Source organism: Cephus cinctus, unplaced genomic scaffold (assembly GCF_000341935.2).
Source record: "Cephus cinctus unplaced genomic scaffold, Ccin1 Ccin1_scaffold1184, whole genome shotgun sequence".
In the NCBI taxonomy this organism is placed as follows: domain Eukaryota; kingdom Metazoa; phylum Arthropoda; class Insecta; order Hymenoptera; family Cephidae; genus Cephus; species Cephus cinctus.
Window position 1 is genome coordinate 641,759 of NW_014333664.1, and position 16,549 is coordinate 658,307.

Below are 16,549 nucleotides of genomic sequence, written 5' to 3' on the forward strand. Positions count from 1 at the left end.
GTTTTAACTCTACCTATTTCTTGGTTCTGCCAGTGTTGCGTAATACACGTAGCACATGAACACGCTTCCAGGGGGGGTTCAGAATATCAGAACTGCCACTCTGTATTTATGAACCTCGAAATTGTATATTTTGTCAATTTCTGGTCGTGGTTACTTGAGGAAATCGTGCAAAAGATCCAGGTCTACGAGAAGGGAAGGAATGTTCCGGTGGGACGTGAGAGAGAAGATCACTTTGACTGGGTACATTCGAGAATATTAAAAGAGACAAGAACGAAATATATATATGAATAACAGTGACAGCAAATTTGCAACGTTGCTTTATAGGGATTAAATCGCAAAGACCCCATGGGTGTTTATGTCGAATTTTGTTTCACTTTTTCTTTCACTTTTCCTTTCACTTTTTTTTTCATTTCCATCGCCGAAACGAGTTAATTTTTAATTTCAATCGAATTGACGGCTCTTACTTGTAAACCCTGGGGAACTACGAAAAGATCTTTTTGAGCAAATGATTTTGAGACGTAATGAAAAATAAACTTGAGGCACTTTTTATTATCACTAGATAGATTATATGCGTTTCTATGTCTTGGCACTCTGTCAACCTCTTATGCCAAAATTGTAATCTCAATATAAGTTAATACCGTATGGCCCTGTTACACGGGTCTGGAAACGATTAAACGTGAAAACATACTTGGCGTAAAAGGTGGTAAAATTGAATCTTATTGAATTATCGTGGAAAATCTAAATTACCTGTTAATGTACTTCGATAACCGTAATTATTTAAAAATAGAATGAAGGTCGTAGCCAATACATTTTTTTCTACGAGAAAACGTAGAACTGTATTGAATTTTACAAAGGGAATATCTAACTGAGTGAATTCCATATCTCTTGAGAGAGAACCACTCGACGCTGACAGAACCCCATATTTTATTAAGTTCTTCGAGCACATATACTGCCAACTGTGGGACAAAGTTCAGTCTAAAATCTAAGGTCTAAAATAGTCTTCGAGTATTACTTTCTTGGATTGAAAATAACTAGAGGTATAATAATTTCAGGTTTTATTTAATAATTTTTGTGCCTCTCTAACAAAAGCAACATTCAAGTATACTATGTACATTCAATGAAACAGCAAATGTACAAATTATCTTATACATGAAAGTCACCGTGATCGTGATACTTGCCAGTTATTATTCACTCTACTTAACAATTTACAACAAGCAACAATTTACAATTTGCAACAAGCATCCATTTACTTAAGAATCTAGAATTTCAGTGGTTTTTTATTAAACACACAAAAAAAAGATTCCTCATAGAAATTTCAATAAAGAATAAAAAAATCAGGAAAACTCCCAAACATACCCTTACATAAATTTCGACCCGGAATCGATTTTACCTTTTTTTCGGGTAAAGTTGAAGAAGAGAAATGTCAGGGTGCTACCACATATACGTAGGTAGGTAGTACGTGTTCTATCGTAAGTGGGCCTTAAATTTCGACCTCAATTTCCGCAGGTGACCCTATCGACAGATCTGCCTCCCTTGAAATCATTTTTTCACTCCTTCGTCAGCTAAATTCGAACGCGTAAAAAAATGATTTTCCTGAAATATAAATTTCCTGGGATTTTTTTTGGGGGAAAAGAGTCTAAACATTGTGTACGACTGAGTTTCCTGAAGAAATTTGGGAAAGCATATCACGTATATTGTCCACGTTTCTCAATTGCGATATTGAATATAATGATCAGTTAAGATATCTGATGTCGGTATAAATAAATTTTTGATATTGCTTTTGCTATGCCAAATAATAAATCTCTAAGACACAATTTCTCATCGACGTCAACATTAAACAGTGGCTACAGCTATTATATAAATATTGATAAGTTAATTTAACAGAATGAAATTCCGTTTGACATCTTAGTTCAGAATGCACGCAGCCATTCCTCAAGAACAAAAGCTCGTTAAAGTTCAGCCAAAGCGTAGCTGTTGTTGGCTGCGCGAATGGCCTAATATTCTCTCCCAAGGTAAAGGATATCCATGACAAAAAATCAGAGTAAGCAGAATCCTTTGAATTGAACTGTCAAGAGTCTCTAAAGACGATTAATTAACAAGACTGATATTGTGAGAGAATTCAGTATCCCCATCAATCTCATCACGCAAATTGCACAAGAAATCCTCATTGTTTCCATCACCCTCAATCGTTTTGTACAATTTGACTCGAGGCTTATCGGATTGATCTTGACTCCGGTTGTAATTTCTCTTTGCGAAAGATTGCCATTTCATTTTTTAATCCATTTTCGAGCATTTCGCAAGAAAATCCCTCGCAAAATCCTAACGACAACAGCTTAATTCATGTTTGAGTAATACTCCCATTACTTACAAGCAAATCCCTCCGGAAAGGAAGGTTTATCGATGAAAATTTGTATGTTGACAGTCGGTACGAAGCTTTGGATTAAAAATGTCTATCTTTTCCCTTCTTTCCCTTATCCCTCTTATGATCGTTTTTTTTTTAAACTCATTATTAACCACACGTAAACGTGACATAGGTGGAATATAGTAAAAAAAAGTATTTTTATTATATAGTATGCATACTTAAATATACAACTTTCTATATACATGCTAGATTTATGTAATGAGATAAAAAATTATATATTTAAAATATATGCATATATACATATAATAAAAAATATATTTTTTACTATATTCTACTTATATGTCGTTTTTATAGGGGTAGGCTTGCTATGGTCCAAACTAACCCTCATTTATCTAGTATTAGCATCTCTATAGACGACTGTCAACCTTAAGGGTGATATTGTAAACCTTCTCCCTTCAATCTGCACTCAAGTAGATTAGAATCCGAGCGACATTGAAGAAGCGACGAAAAGCAAGCAAGTTTATTTGCCGTGAAGAACCGTTTTTTTTTTTCGCAGATACGCAACCGTCAAGAGTCCTTAGTAGCCCTAATGCAAGCACTTTTTCCTTGAATTAAAATGTTCCCTTTTCATGGATATTTTTGGACTTCCTTCGTTTTTTCCCCTACTGTTTATTCTTCTCCTTTGTATCATCATAATGATCCATTCATTTTTCATCCTGTATTATAGAACACCCAGATGGGATAGTTGTCAGTATTGAGCTACTATGAAATTATGAACAGTAATTTTATTTTTTATTATTTCCCTTGTCCAAATATAACTAGATGAAAAAAGAGGAAAAACATGGAAACTTTTTTACAGAAAATAATTTTATTTATACCGTGGATGAAGAGAGTGATTAATTGATTAATTATTACCGTGAGACATGGGATAATTAATAATATACGTATCTGACGTATAGTGTTATAGTGATTATCAATTAAGATTGTGTTTGCATGATTTTCAGTTCAGGTACCTCGATAGCAAAACGCAATTATTCCATGTCAAAGAGGACTTATTGATTTATGGAAGCGGGAGCGCCAATCATTTCGTGATTCCTACATCAGAGAAAGGGTGGCTGCTGATGATTTGTGAGTAGATTAATTATTTATCTTACGTGTCAATAGAAATTCGAAAAGGTCGAATAAGCGTGAAGCAAAATCAGAACCAGAAAGAGAGACGAATGAGGTAAAATTTTAAATTTATCAGTACAGTAAACAGAATTAACATTTTGTAAAAAAAAGTTTAGCTTTTAAATCATATTAAATAAACAAACGAAAACACGTCTGATCTACTTTTCAATGAATACATGTAGACCCTTTTTGCTAATGTATTACTTCCTGTAAGGAATGTAACAGAAGTATACATTTTGGGTTTCCAAAAGGACTTAGAATATGTACTCTTACACATGTGAACTTTTCATACAAATTTTGAGGTAGATTTTGACATCACAGGGTTTACTAATCCCAGGCTCTTTCCGCTATCAGATAACTGCCTTATGCCTTGCAACAATATTCCAGGGGTTATAGGAAAGAAAAAATAGATAATCTCTACGAAAGTGACCTTCACCCAAATTTACACGTAATCTGTGATAAGTGCTCGTTGCCCATGAAATTTAACCGGAAATTAAACTTTATAACGAAAGTTAATTTTAACTTGTAATGGAAATTAAATTTATGATGAAAGTTAATTTGACAATGACTCATCATATTCCTCGAACTGATTTTCAACGTCTTTAGACTGTACCTTTTTTGACTTTTGAAGTGAAATTTCAATTTCTCATTAACCTACCGTCATTTTTTTTTAAATACAATTAAATCGATAACCGATAATGGCGCATTGTCATATTTCATCCTTTGTTTCCTGCGTTAATTCTGTATATGCTTCGCAACGAGGTCATAGGTGTAAATTTGTATATTTGACGTATGGTCGAAAACGCCTCCTGTTAATTGAAATTGTTAAGCAAATAAATCATAACGATGGCTGTAATATCAAAACAATCCTTGGCGAATTCTGGGACTGCTGTGCCATTTTAGACTAGTTAAAATTATACTGTGTGGTTTTGCAAATTTCTCATTCATATGTGGAAGCATGAATTTATTCCATGCACGTAACGTCATTATCTAATAGAATAATATTCAGCGAGTACGTTATCAAGACCAACCAACGTTCTGAGTTCTGTTATCAGTGAATCGTAAAGTTTTGTCGCGAAACGTCAAAAGTCTTTCTAAGGGAGTCTCCAACGTTTTCAAACAATTCACCCTGCATGGAAATACATTTGCATGGGATTCAGCCGAATTTCCAAATCGATTACTAATGGCATCAAATTATTGGAAACTTAATTAATTCCTAATATTAGGAATACCAAATTCTTGGGGACGCGAAAAAAAAATTCTATCTGATCATCGATTTTCGTGACTGTACATATAGACGTATATTTAAACTTATAATAGTTATTGACTATACTGTGCGGTACTTTAAGTATAATCTTATGTTGACGGTAAGCAAACGTTAAAAGTAAATGCAAGCTAGACGTTATAAATAATTACGTTAAAAGGTATCACGAAGTTTCGATTAAACAAAATATTTGAATATTGACCAAAGTTTCGTAAAGAGTACAGAAATTTTGATTGAATATTTATCAACGTATTTTGTTACAGTGACGGTACCTGCGTCCAAAAAAAAAAAAGTAAAAAAAGGTAAAAAGTAATCCAAAGTTTTTAAATTTACTCTATATTGAAAGTGCTCAATCTACGAATACAATTATCAACAAAATTTTTAAGTAATCCATTTAATGGTTCAACGAATTATTAGTAAATCAATCTTCTACGCTTGTAAATGGTAACGAGAAAAAAAGAAGAGAAACTGAACCTACAAGTAAAACCATGATAATTGATCATTCTAACGAGGCCTGACGTAGGGTTGATTAACAACAGACATTTTATACAACCACCTTATCCGATCATTCGGTTAAACAAAGTTTACCTCACTTCACAACTTGTTGACCTTTTTTATTCTGAGGACCCTCCGGCAGGGTCTCGTCGTAATTAATCAATCAGTGATTATCCTCCACGTGAAACTGAACAGTTTTCATTAACGTAATGTACAATTTTTATCCCCGTTAACCTGCAATCCTGATAAACTAACCTCTAAATTTCCACCGAAAAAAAAAATTTAATAATTTAATTGAGATCCGTATTGATAAACGAAATGATAAAAATAATTAACAGCTCTATGGAGACTTAATAATTCCAAGGAGAATAGTAAAATAAAGAGACTTGGATAGAAAATATTCTCTTCGTTCAATTTTTCACTCCCATTTTCCCCGCCATTACTGACCGAACACGTAAAATTCCCTAGAGCATAGCCTTGATTAACGGGTCGCCGCGTGGCGGGAAAATATGAAATCAAAGATTGTACCGTGATCCATGCTCCCTCTTAGTGAGTGTATTGCGTGAGATTAAAATATACCAGGTGAGACAATTAATTTGTGCATATCTGCATTTGCTATTCTATGTTGTCTTTTTTATACAACTAATCATTCTGCCTCTTACGTACTCTCTTTATATACAATATACACGTATATAGTGCTATAGTATAATACTGAATGTGAAGTATGTACATATTATACATATGATATAAAACGAGGATGCATATGCATTTCCCAAACAGTTTATTCGCAGCAGATGTTCCATATACGTGTTATATAAATTATTGGTTGGTTGCAAGGTGCATCGACAAGTTAACTAAGTTCCTTGAATAAATTAACTTAGTTCGACTCGATGCAATGGACTAAGAAGAAGTGCAAGTGAAGATCTGAGTAAAGTGTACAGGTTTCGCGGGGGGATATGATGAGTATAATGTGTAAAGTAAAGTGGGACTCGTAGAAGTTTCAAACAGTGTAAAGTGCAACGGATGCATCAGGTGCCGCAGATTGGAATTTCAAAATTTCAATAGATAGGTAAAGTTTTTGGTTGGTATTGATAAGAGGAAATTTTTTTTCAAATTGTATGATTCCCACTTGCGCTGTACGTGTTGCGCGGCAGCAACCTGCTCCCTTACTCTATGGGGTTACGAGGGAATAAGTAGAGGGGTTGATTCGTTTGAGAAGGGTAGTGTTATGCAACCGCCGCGACTCACGAGCAGTGACTGCTCTGGCACAGAGCAGCGCGGGTGGTTCCTTCTTAAGGTGCGTTCACAATGCCGGTATCGGATAATTGGCAAATAAAAATTTCGCGCGTTTTGATATTTCGTGTACAGAGGTACGCGTGCGAAATTTAAGTCTGGCGTTGTCAAGAAATTTTGCGGGAATTTATCTTAAAAAAATATATATATCAGAAACAGATACCCCTTGGTGAAGCCTGAGAAAATTTTTTGTGCAAATTTCGAAAATTGTTTCGTTGCATTAATTTTCAAAAAAGAATACGTAAGTAGAAAAGATCAGAGAGTGTTGGAATATTTTATGAGGATTCTCTGCAATGGTTTATTCATGAATTAGATATTATTGAAAAATCAATTGGAATTTATATAATTGGCTAGACATTATCATCGGCGATGTATTCTATGGCATTGATTTATTATTACGGAAATACGAATTAAATATTTATTTATATTACACGATAAATTACTCCAGTTTACAATTTAATTATACCGTCACTCTTTTTGCAATCTTTATACAACTTACACAACTTTTACTTAACTCTTGCTTAACTTTTACAAGTGAATCCCATTTTCAATATATTATAAAGATTGATCCACTTATTGAAAGAACAAAGACTTAGCAAACTGAAGAATAAATTATATTTCTCAGAAAAATACAGTTTCTTATAAATATTCTCCAGATACGATTCGGTGTCTTTTTTTTTCTTAACAAACTTGAATAGAATAAAAAAATTGAAACGAGGGGTTAGCGTCGGGACACATTTTTCTTGAAGCTCCTGGTCAGTTCATGAATTAATGGCAGAAAAATGTCTCGCTGTTTTTACTATCCTTAACGTATCCTCTTTATCGGGCCCGCATATACAGTCTTAGTCACGGAATACCATGGGACGAAAAGACCGGCGAGTAAGATAAAAACCTATATTCATTGATACGCGACGACGGACCCTGCCATTTTTCTAAATTATCTATACTGTAACAAAAAGAAAGATTACCCGACAAAAAAAGGTGTAACTGTCTTTACGAAATATTTCTCTAAAGGAAACGTATCAATTTCAATGACAAGTCAATACGCATCTTTATGCGGTGTTAAAGAAATCGTTCAACTGCGATGCGAGAACAAAGGTTATAATACTCGTAAAAAAAACGAGTGACAACTTAAAGTTGTATGTAAAATTGTCGACTCCCGAAAAATATTTTTATTTCATAAATCAGAGAAGCACTCGAGCTTTATTTTCCTTCAAGTAGGTGACTGATAGAAGAGAAAGAAAGAACAGAGAAAACAGAAGAAGAGATAAGAACAAAAAGAAACTCCCAAACTATATTACACGCGTGGGATACGCTACTTTTTTTTTCTTCTTTCATGTCTTATCGCAAGCAGAATCGATCTCAGTGGCTTTCGAGAACTCGATATGACAATGAGGACTTGAACATAAAGCTCGAATAGCTTTATGTAACTGTCCTACGTGTGCCCAATCTACTTTTGCTGTATATGAATGCTTTTTTCATTCCTTTCATTTTTTTGGCTCCCTACTTAAAGTCTCACGTGAAAAGAGGACCTCGCTTGTAAAGGGAACTAAGAAAAAAAAAACGCGAAAAACTCGTCGCCGTCATTTATTTTTCTATGCAATGAAATCCCACAAAACAAAGATTTCCAATTCTCCTCGGAACTTCTTGAGTAAGGCAAATTGATTCTGACAGGAGAACAACGGATTAGGAAAGGCCCAAAAAAGGAGAAAGGTAAGCTGAAAAAAGGAAGATGAAAATTGTATGACTTTTCGAATACTCTCAATTCTACCACTAGTAGGAGCTTGCTCTTGGAGCAAAATTCATTAGTCTTGTTTAATCAAAGTTAAGACCCCCACTTATTCAACTTTTACTAAAGTATCTATACGAGTTATTAAAATGTAAAGAAGTGACTAATGTAGGTAAAAAATATAGTAAAACTTTATCGAATAATTGAGTCAAATGGGTTGATATTAACGATTAAAAACTCCCTTTTACACTATGATGCTACTATGATTTATTAGAATAATGAAGAGGGAGGGTCAAGAATAAAATTGTTTGCGCCCAAAAAAAAAGCCTTGCTTGGTCGAAGACGCTGTACTAAAGGAATACACTTAATTTGATATTCTTTTTGCATTAACAAATACATCACTTCATTGTGGAAAACCATATAGAGTTGCCGAGGAGATGCTCTGCTCAGTTCGGCTTCTCCTGACCGAGTACCACAGCAGTTGAAATATGCTCGAGTGCCCCTAACTCTCGACATATACACTTAAAACCTACCATAAACATTGCTATGACAATAGAAGAGAATTACAGGCTTGCATCTTACTTAAGGCGTGATAGTATGAGCAAGAATAGTGCGTGGCAGAGTCGCTGAATTGTTTCCACATATCCAGCATTACTCTTGTCTTCAAATTCACAGACATTGTTGCCATTTCTGGACAAAAATAATAATAAATGAAAGAATGCTATCTTTAGCATACTCCATATCGTTTAATGAATCCCAAGCAAAGCACTGATGAATTAGACGAAAATTCCTGGATCAAAGGAAAATTATAATTAATTTCATATATCCCGCAGCAAAGAAGAACGTAAGAGAAATGTGTTTTTGAAATTTAATGAGAATCTTTTTTAAGTAAATACTAATTATTAGGTGCACGAATCGTACCGGAAAATCTTTCATCGTTTACTTTCTGCTACCATAAGGATTCTAAATATTTGCTCGTTACTCGTCTCTGTTATTTACCCGTTTACCCCAATGTTCTATCTCGTTGAATGCTGTTGAATTTCCTAGGAAACCACATCGTTAAAATATAATATCATCCTTTCGCATCCCATGACAGTTATCATGAAATATTTTCATTTAGATTATGCATTGCATTACCCGAATTTAAGAGTTGAAAGCTTCGATCAAAATTAGACATATGTCCAAAAATTATAGTAACGGTTAGAATAAAAATCTCGATATTTTCCTAAAATATTATCAGTTAAGGGTGTACACTCCCTTTCATACTTGCCACCCGTGTCATACCTCATGGGATACTACCATCTAATTATCTGAATGATTTAAATCTTGCTGCCTGATAAAACCACACGTAAGGGTACCTAACCTAATTTAGAATTAATCCTAAGGAAGTCGAGCATTTCTAGGCATTCCCGTGAAACCACACCTAATACAATTCAATGCTTTGTATACGAGGATGGTGTACAATCCTGAATGAGAGCTTGAGAATTAATGGAAGCTTCATGATCTCGCTCTGGGGATTTTGATTTCCGGTGCAATATGAAATTTCAATACGAAAAACAGATAACGTGGGCAAATTTTATTGTACACCGGGGTCTCTTTCGGTCAGTCCTCCGAGCGTCATTTTTATCGGAAGTCTCTTGTCTCTCACGAATAAAATGGCATCCATCCTTCCAACAGACAAGTTCAATTGCTCGTTGTAATTACCATAAAAACCGTACGAACGTTTTAAATCTCCCAGATCTTGCTAGAATTTACAGGGAGCAAACTATGTTGTTTTTCGAGTTTTCTTTTCATTCTTTTTTTCTTTTTTTTTCTATTAGTTTTTCATCCCCTTTTTTAACGTCGTTAGACCAAATTTCTTTATCTTTTTTTGGGGTTTCCTTTCCTGAGACTTCCACGGTTCTGAGGACGACCTTTGCTATTCCCTAAGGACACCCCGAAAAAAAAGGAAGGATGGTGGCTAGAGAGTGAATGAGGATAAGAGCAGAACCATGCTACATCATTTTCCCTTCAATCTGTCATGACTACAAAGACGATAGTCTCTCCATTGATTGTACGTAGTAATTGGAGAGTTTATTTAGCCGGATTATTTTCATTAGAAGGAGGTCAAGGTAGTAAATAATTATTGAATTAGAAATAGGATAGGTTAATTTACGCCTTCAGGGGTTGTTCATCAGGGATGAGTGTGGCCAATCACTGACAAATTACATGCATCATTAATTAGCATTTGAATATTATACCGTAATTTATTACTTTATACTGTATTTTATTTACTGTATTTTATTTTATTAAATTTATACTGTAATTTATTTACGCCTTCAAGGGTTGTTCATCAGGGATGAGTGTGGCCATCCAACACCGATACCAGCTACTGGGAAAATTACGTAGTCTTTGAAATTTATTGACTCGTCAGTGTCGGAGGTGACAATTTTAGATAGATTGGACAGATCTGCTTACAATAAGATAAAAGCGTAGAACAAAAAAGCTCTTTCATCGTGTAAGTCACTTTCGTAAATCTACAGCCCCTTACAGGCATATGGCAACCCTTAATGGGATCAGAAAATTTCTATACTCGAGAAAGTTGCAAAACTAGTGACGCGTATTAAGAAAAAATTCGCTGATAGAACCGAAAGAATTCTCCATTTCGAATCGTCAGCCTGTAGGAAATTTTTCACTCGAATAATGCTCGTTGTAAAAGTTCAAACGTCAAATAAAAGTCCTCGGTATACTGTGCAATCAAGAAATTCGTCGCATCATCAAACATACAGAATGAGATTTAACTTTTTAAAATTAGAAAACTCAAAGTTTTCCTTGATTACCCATGAATTTCGATTTGTAATAACTAATAAGTAATCTGTATAATTAAGTCATAAATCATGTTGCACGTTTCGAGTTTTACATTAAAAACCTGAAACTCCATTCATTCTTGTTTTTGTCACAAATATAATATGACGACGATGCCCTAACTGTAAATTCTAATTAAAAAGCTTCATAACAGTTCTAATTAAAAGCTCGCACAAGTTGCCAGAGACACATACTAATTTTTTTTTTTCTTAAAACACATAAAAGCCGTCTGTCACTTGGTACATTGTATACCAGTCACTAGGCTATTCAATACCTCCTCCAGTTTCTAGTTAATTCATGTCACCTTACCCAAAACAGAAATACTGCTAATTGAGCTCTGTTGTCCAACGTAGTCATCGTCATATTGAAACACCAAACGGAACTCGTGCTTGAGTCCTCTGGAATCATTTTAGTACTTAAATCAACTTCACGTTGTTTGCAATTACTCCACTTCACAAGTAATATTCTAGACGAGTGCAATCCTAGAAACTGTGTACGAAATCCCATACACTCTTGAAATTAATCAAGAAAATACTCTTACGTAGCTATTAGTATCCTTTGTTATTCAAAAGTACTACTTGTACCCTTAGGTTTTAAGAACAAACAAAGTTCTACTGCATTGCCAAGGATTGCAGTGTTTGCGATTATTTAAGAAATATACATTGAACTCGTGGACCGACTGTAACAGTAGTTAAAATTCTAATAAGAATGGCAAATGACACTCTGCATTCATAGACTGTGTAATAAGTTTCAAAGACGCGTATAATCTTTTCGCGCAACAGGTACCTTAACTCTTAATTAATTACACCAATGAATGGTAATCCTCTGCAAGTTCATAGTCTGACACTGTATTGTTCCATAAAACATCAGTGTTGTCACAAAGAAGAATTCCTCGTAGAATTTTAGTACGATAGAATTTTTGGGATATTCATATATTCGTCCATTAACAAAAAATTCATGGAATTTCAAATGCACGGTATATTCGTTCGTACAATTTTTGAATTGAGGAATCTTCTTATTATAGTATCTGCGAGGCTTTAAGAATTCCTAACGTCAAACAGAATCGAGCAAGGTTTGCAAGATATTATATAAATAGAAAACAGTATTTTTATGGCAAATCAGCAAAGATGTCTGACAAATGGAGCTAAAGCTAACCATTTTGGATAATGGAATTGATATTTCTGAGAAGTCAGAATCTCGTTATATTTTGAAAAAAAAATGTATCTTGTGACAAACACGTAAATGTTATAGGATATACGTCTGAGTTGTCAGGAACGATATGATAGATGACAATGACTTCGTCTTGAGCGAAAATTGTCTTTTCTTTAGATCCTCTTAGCAGTATTTCGCACTTCGTGTAAGTACACTATCAAAAAGACAAGGGAAAATTGTCAGACACTTTATGGCAGCAGTTACTCTGCATAGCCAGCACTTGCTTGTCCCTCGTTACATATTTCTTGTTTATTGTTTTATCAGGTTTAAGTACATTCTGGCAATCCTCGTTTTGACTTATTTAAATATCTCGCTGCTTTCAACGGAAATATATGTAATTCAAGAACTGGTTGAAATGCATCACTGCTAACTGCTACCAGGAAATTTCATGATGTTCTTTGAGTTTATTATGACCTATATTATCAACTAAGAGTTTCATAGAGAGCATCGCGAAACTGTTTAAAGTAACTTGACTCTGAAATATTTTGTTATAACGAAAAGGAGTGAGTATTGAAATCCTAATGACAGATCTGTAAAGAAACGAATGTCTCTAGTCTTGATGTATGAAAAAGAGAATAGCATTAAAGCAAGTACCAAGCGTTACAGCTACGATCAATCGTATTATCAAACAATGAAGAAACCAGAGAGACTCCTCAAAATTGTCTAAGGTTAAGTTGTATTGAAAAAGGACCGTATTAATTTTTCAGAAATTCTCGCGAAATGATAGTAGTAGCCGGAATCATCAGGCCTAATTATTCGAAGGAATACTTGCAGATCCTAAAAGAAGATCCAAGACTACCAAGAACATCTCAACAGGTAGCAAGGAGTCATCGCAGAATCTACTCATCGCCTTAAAAAATGTTAATTAAGTAAATCCAGTTTAAAAAATCATTAATCCAAAGTCCACTCGAAAACAATTACATAGACAAATATCGCCTTGTGCGTATGTCCCGACTATGAAGTCATGAAGCTTATCATCCTCGCAATCCTCGGACTCTTCTGGCTGGGACATGCAAGACGTACTAGATTCGCCTACGACTGGGACTCCAGGTGGACGTCCTCTCGATACTCACAAGTAGATAGCACCCTGACGGATTTCCATACAAAATCGGAGCATCATCCTGGACCAGAGGTATCTCCAGGTCTGGAGTCTCAGTTGCTAGAGAAGAATAAAGACCCGTCGAAAGAAATGGACGGCATTGGTCGTCAGGATAGACACGGACATCGTCATCTGGAAAATCCAGAGAATCATCATCCAATCCGACATGGGGACCGACAGTTTCGATCCATGGAGATCAGTCAACAGCTTCCGGTTCAGATAGCCTGGCCTGTCAAGAAGGAAGCTGTGGTCGAAGGGGATCTAGTACTCGGTGGACTGATGATGGTTCACGAAAGAGAAGATTCAGTCACATGTGGTCCAGTAATGCCTCAAGGTGGTGTTCAAGCATTGGAAGCAATGTTGTTCACCCTGGACAAATTAAACGAAAAAAAAGGAATTGTCCCTGGTGTGAAGATCGGTGCGCATATCCTGGACGACTGCGATAAGGACACTTATGGATTGGAAATGGCTGTGGACTTCATTAAAGGTAGGATTTATTAAGAGGTTATGTAACTTTTAATTTATACCATCAATTCACTTATCATTGTGTCCAAGTCGGATAATATTTACGAACAGGAGCTACGGCGAGTCTTTGATTACGGCACGATTTGATGAAGCCATTATCTTTAAAAGGCTAACAGTATATCAACGATTTCCTGGATCGTTTTACGATGTTCTATTTGCTATGGTTACTTTGCCAGGATTAGGAGGATATGTCTGGAGGGTTTAAGTCCGTTCCTTTTCGTTGTGGATACGCCCTAACAATTATTGTCCATTAAATACTATCGTTTCCCATGAAAGGGAGGAACCTTTATTTCTATGTGTACCGGGCTGTCAATTCCCTAGGCGATTATAAATATATATATATTGCTACGGTTCAATCTAGCAACAGAAACACATGCTTTTAAACTTTTATAACAGTGAAAAGTTTTTACTTGTCAAAGTTCAAAACGTGTTCGTAAAGTTTTAACGCACGTGGCGTTTTGTTTATTACGACAATATAGAAGTTATTTTTAAGGTAACTACTTTACTCAGAATTATTACACATACTTCGTAAAACGCTAGTCGAAATTGAAAAAAAAACCGTGAGGCAAGATATAGATTTGCATGTCTCTTTTATGTGTGTAAAATGGTAAAAGGAGTCTTTTAAAGTTTCTGAGTAAATATAGGTGACACGAATTAGCAGTCTAAATGAAATACCCATTTAAGCTAGTAATCACGTTATTCGCTACAAAAACGTCAGAACTGTAGAATTACCCTATACAAATAGTCACTGGTAACGTGATAACAGATTACATTTATCACATTCATTTATATGTTTTCTACAGCCCATTCAAACTTTTAAACCACATTTCTACCTCTCGAGTAAGATTCACTAATAACATCCAAAGTGGCCTCGGTAACTGATTCAAAACTTTTCCCAACACAGTAATACCGTACAAGGTAAAAAAGATCAATAATCCAAACTCAAAGAAAAAAAAAACCAAACAGTGGCATCGACATATACCGAGAGCTCAATCAATGTAGGGTGAACAGATGGTTTTGACAATTTGCAAATTAATAGGAAGGATGTGCCTTGCAAGCTGCTTCAAACAGATACGTGAACCCAAGCAAAATTCTCAAACTTTCTTTAAACTCAATGAGAAAGTGTAAAGGCACAAATAACTCTTAAAATAATTGATATATATATATATACATATACGAGGAGAATGTTGCGTAAAATTTTCTGTAAAAAAAAACAAGTAAAAAACGAAATGAAAAAGAATTATCATGTATTTCAATGATATACATATATATATATGTATTGTTCCGATAGCGTTCTCCTACTAAGGACACCAGAGCCTGTCATGAATATTCTACGTATTCGTAATAAGGATCTTGGCGCGGCAGCCAAATTACTTTACTGCGGACGTTGAATGCATAATAAGCATTTCGCTGGCGTTGGGAAAGACGCGAACTCTTCGATGAATTTACGTTTTGGTCAGGTATCCTCGAAGGACCTTCATTAAATTTCAATAAATGTTATACACTTGAGAATTCTTAATTGTGTTTTACTTTGTGAAAGGTACCAAGCGGTGAAAGTTGTTTTTATCATTCATCGTAACGTTCGTTCTTATCAAACGAGAAAACACAATTAATTTTTTTAATCGAGTCAGAATATTTTATACGGACAATAATTACCCCTGAAATCTTGTTGTTATCATATTTAATTAAATAATTTCTTGACTCAATAATTTCTTTCAGCACCATTTCAAAAAATAAAATCCAACGATCGCTTTCACCATCTACGTATAGTATGGACTACCCATAGACATAGAAAAAATAGTCGACTGAAAGAAAAATATAGCGACTGGTGGCGACCAAGTCCTGTCTCTTTCTAATCAGCAGCCGTAGTACGAAAGTATAAAAAAAGTGGCCAATAGGAGCATCAAAAGAGGAGAGCAATTGACCGCCACTTCCTTCCCTCTTTATTTATTTGAATGGTCACTTTTCCAAAGAATTTGAAGTAGGGATCGCGTAGTCAATACTATATGTCGATATCTTTTAGCCAATAAACTTCGTACGGAGCCATATCAACTGTGTCTACTTGATACGAAAAGCTTTCCAGCTTCCAATAAAATTCTCGATATGGTCATTTTAAGCTGTTATATCTTAAAAAAAAAACCATCAAAAATTTACATAAAATTCAGGTCAAAATCAAACGAACATTTTTTATAACCCTTTTGGGTTATTGAATATTACGATTATTTGAAAGGAAATTACAGCCTTTGTACGTGTTTAACGACACCACACATTCGTTACATTAATTAAAACAGTTTATCGAACGAACTTTGTGCTGATTTATTGAAATATGGACAAATCACTTAAAACGTCGAATGCGCATATTTAATGAATGCAAATTATGATTTGTCAGGTCGCATTATAATCAATAAATGTTTACCATACCGTATTCTGTTTTTTTGCTGAATGTGCCGTTTCCCCACGTAAAGCAAAAAAATGAAAGAAAAAAAGGAGAATTGTACGATATTCAGCATAAAACTTTATTTAACCTTCACTTCGTCTCTCGATTTTCCCAAAATA

The 16,549-nt window shown here is 34.8% G+C and overlaps 1 protein-coding gene across 5 annotated transcripts in view; it reads left to right on the plus strand.

The window, feature by feature from the left end:
- Positions 1–16,549, plus strand: part of LOC107272547 (metabotropic glutamate receptor 2) — a 130,856-nt gene that overhangs the window by 55,020 nt on the left and 59,287 nt on the right. For 2 of the 5 annotated variants that reach the window (XM_015749802.2, XM_015749803.2), the window contains exons 1-2: positions 6,569–6,825; positions 13,077–13,955. The exons of 1 other annotated variant lie outside the window; for it this stretch is intronic. In XM_015749802.2, the coding sequence (XP_015605288.1) occupies positions 13,334–13,955 (622 nt within the window). In that variant the 5' untranslated portion in view covers positions 6,569–6,825; positions 13,077–13,333. Of the gene's footprint in view, positions 1–3,366; positions 3,436–6,568; positions 6,826–13,076; positions 13,956–16,549 lie in introns of those variants that run through there. 2 more of the 5 variants (XM_025089824.1, XM_025089825.1) reach the window with 2 other exon arrangements.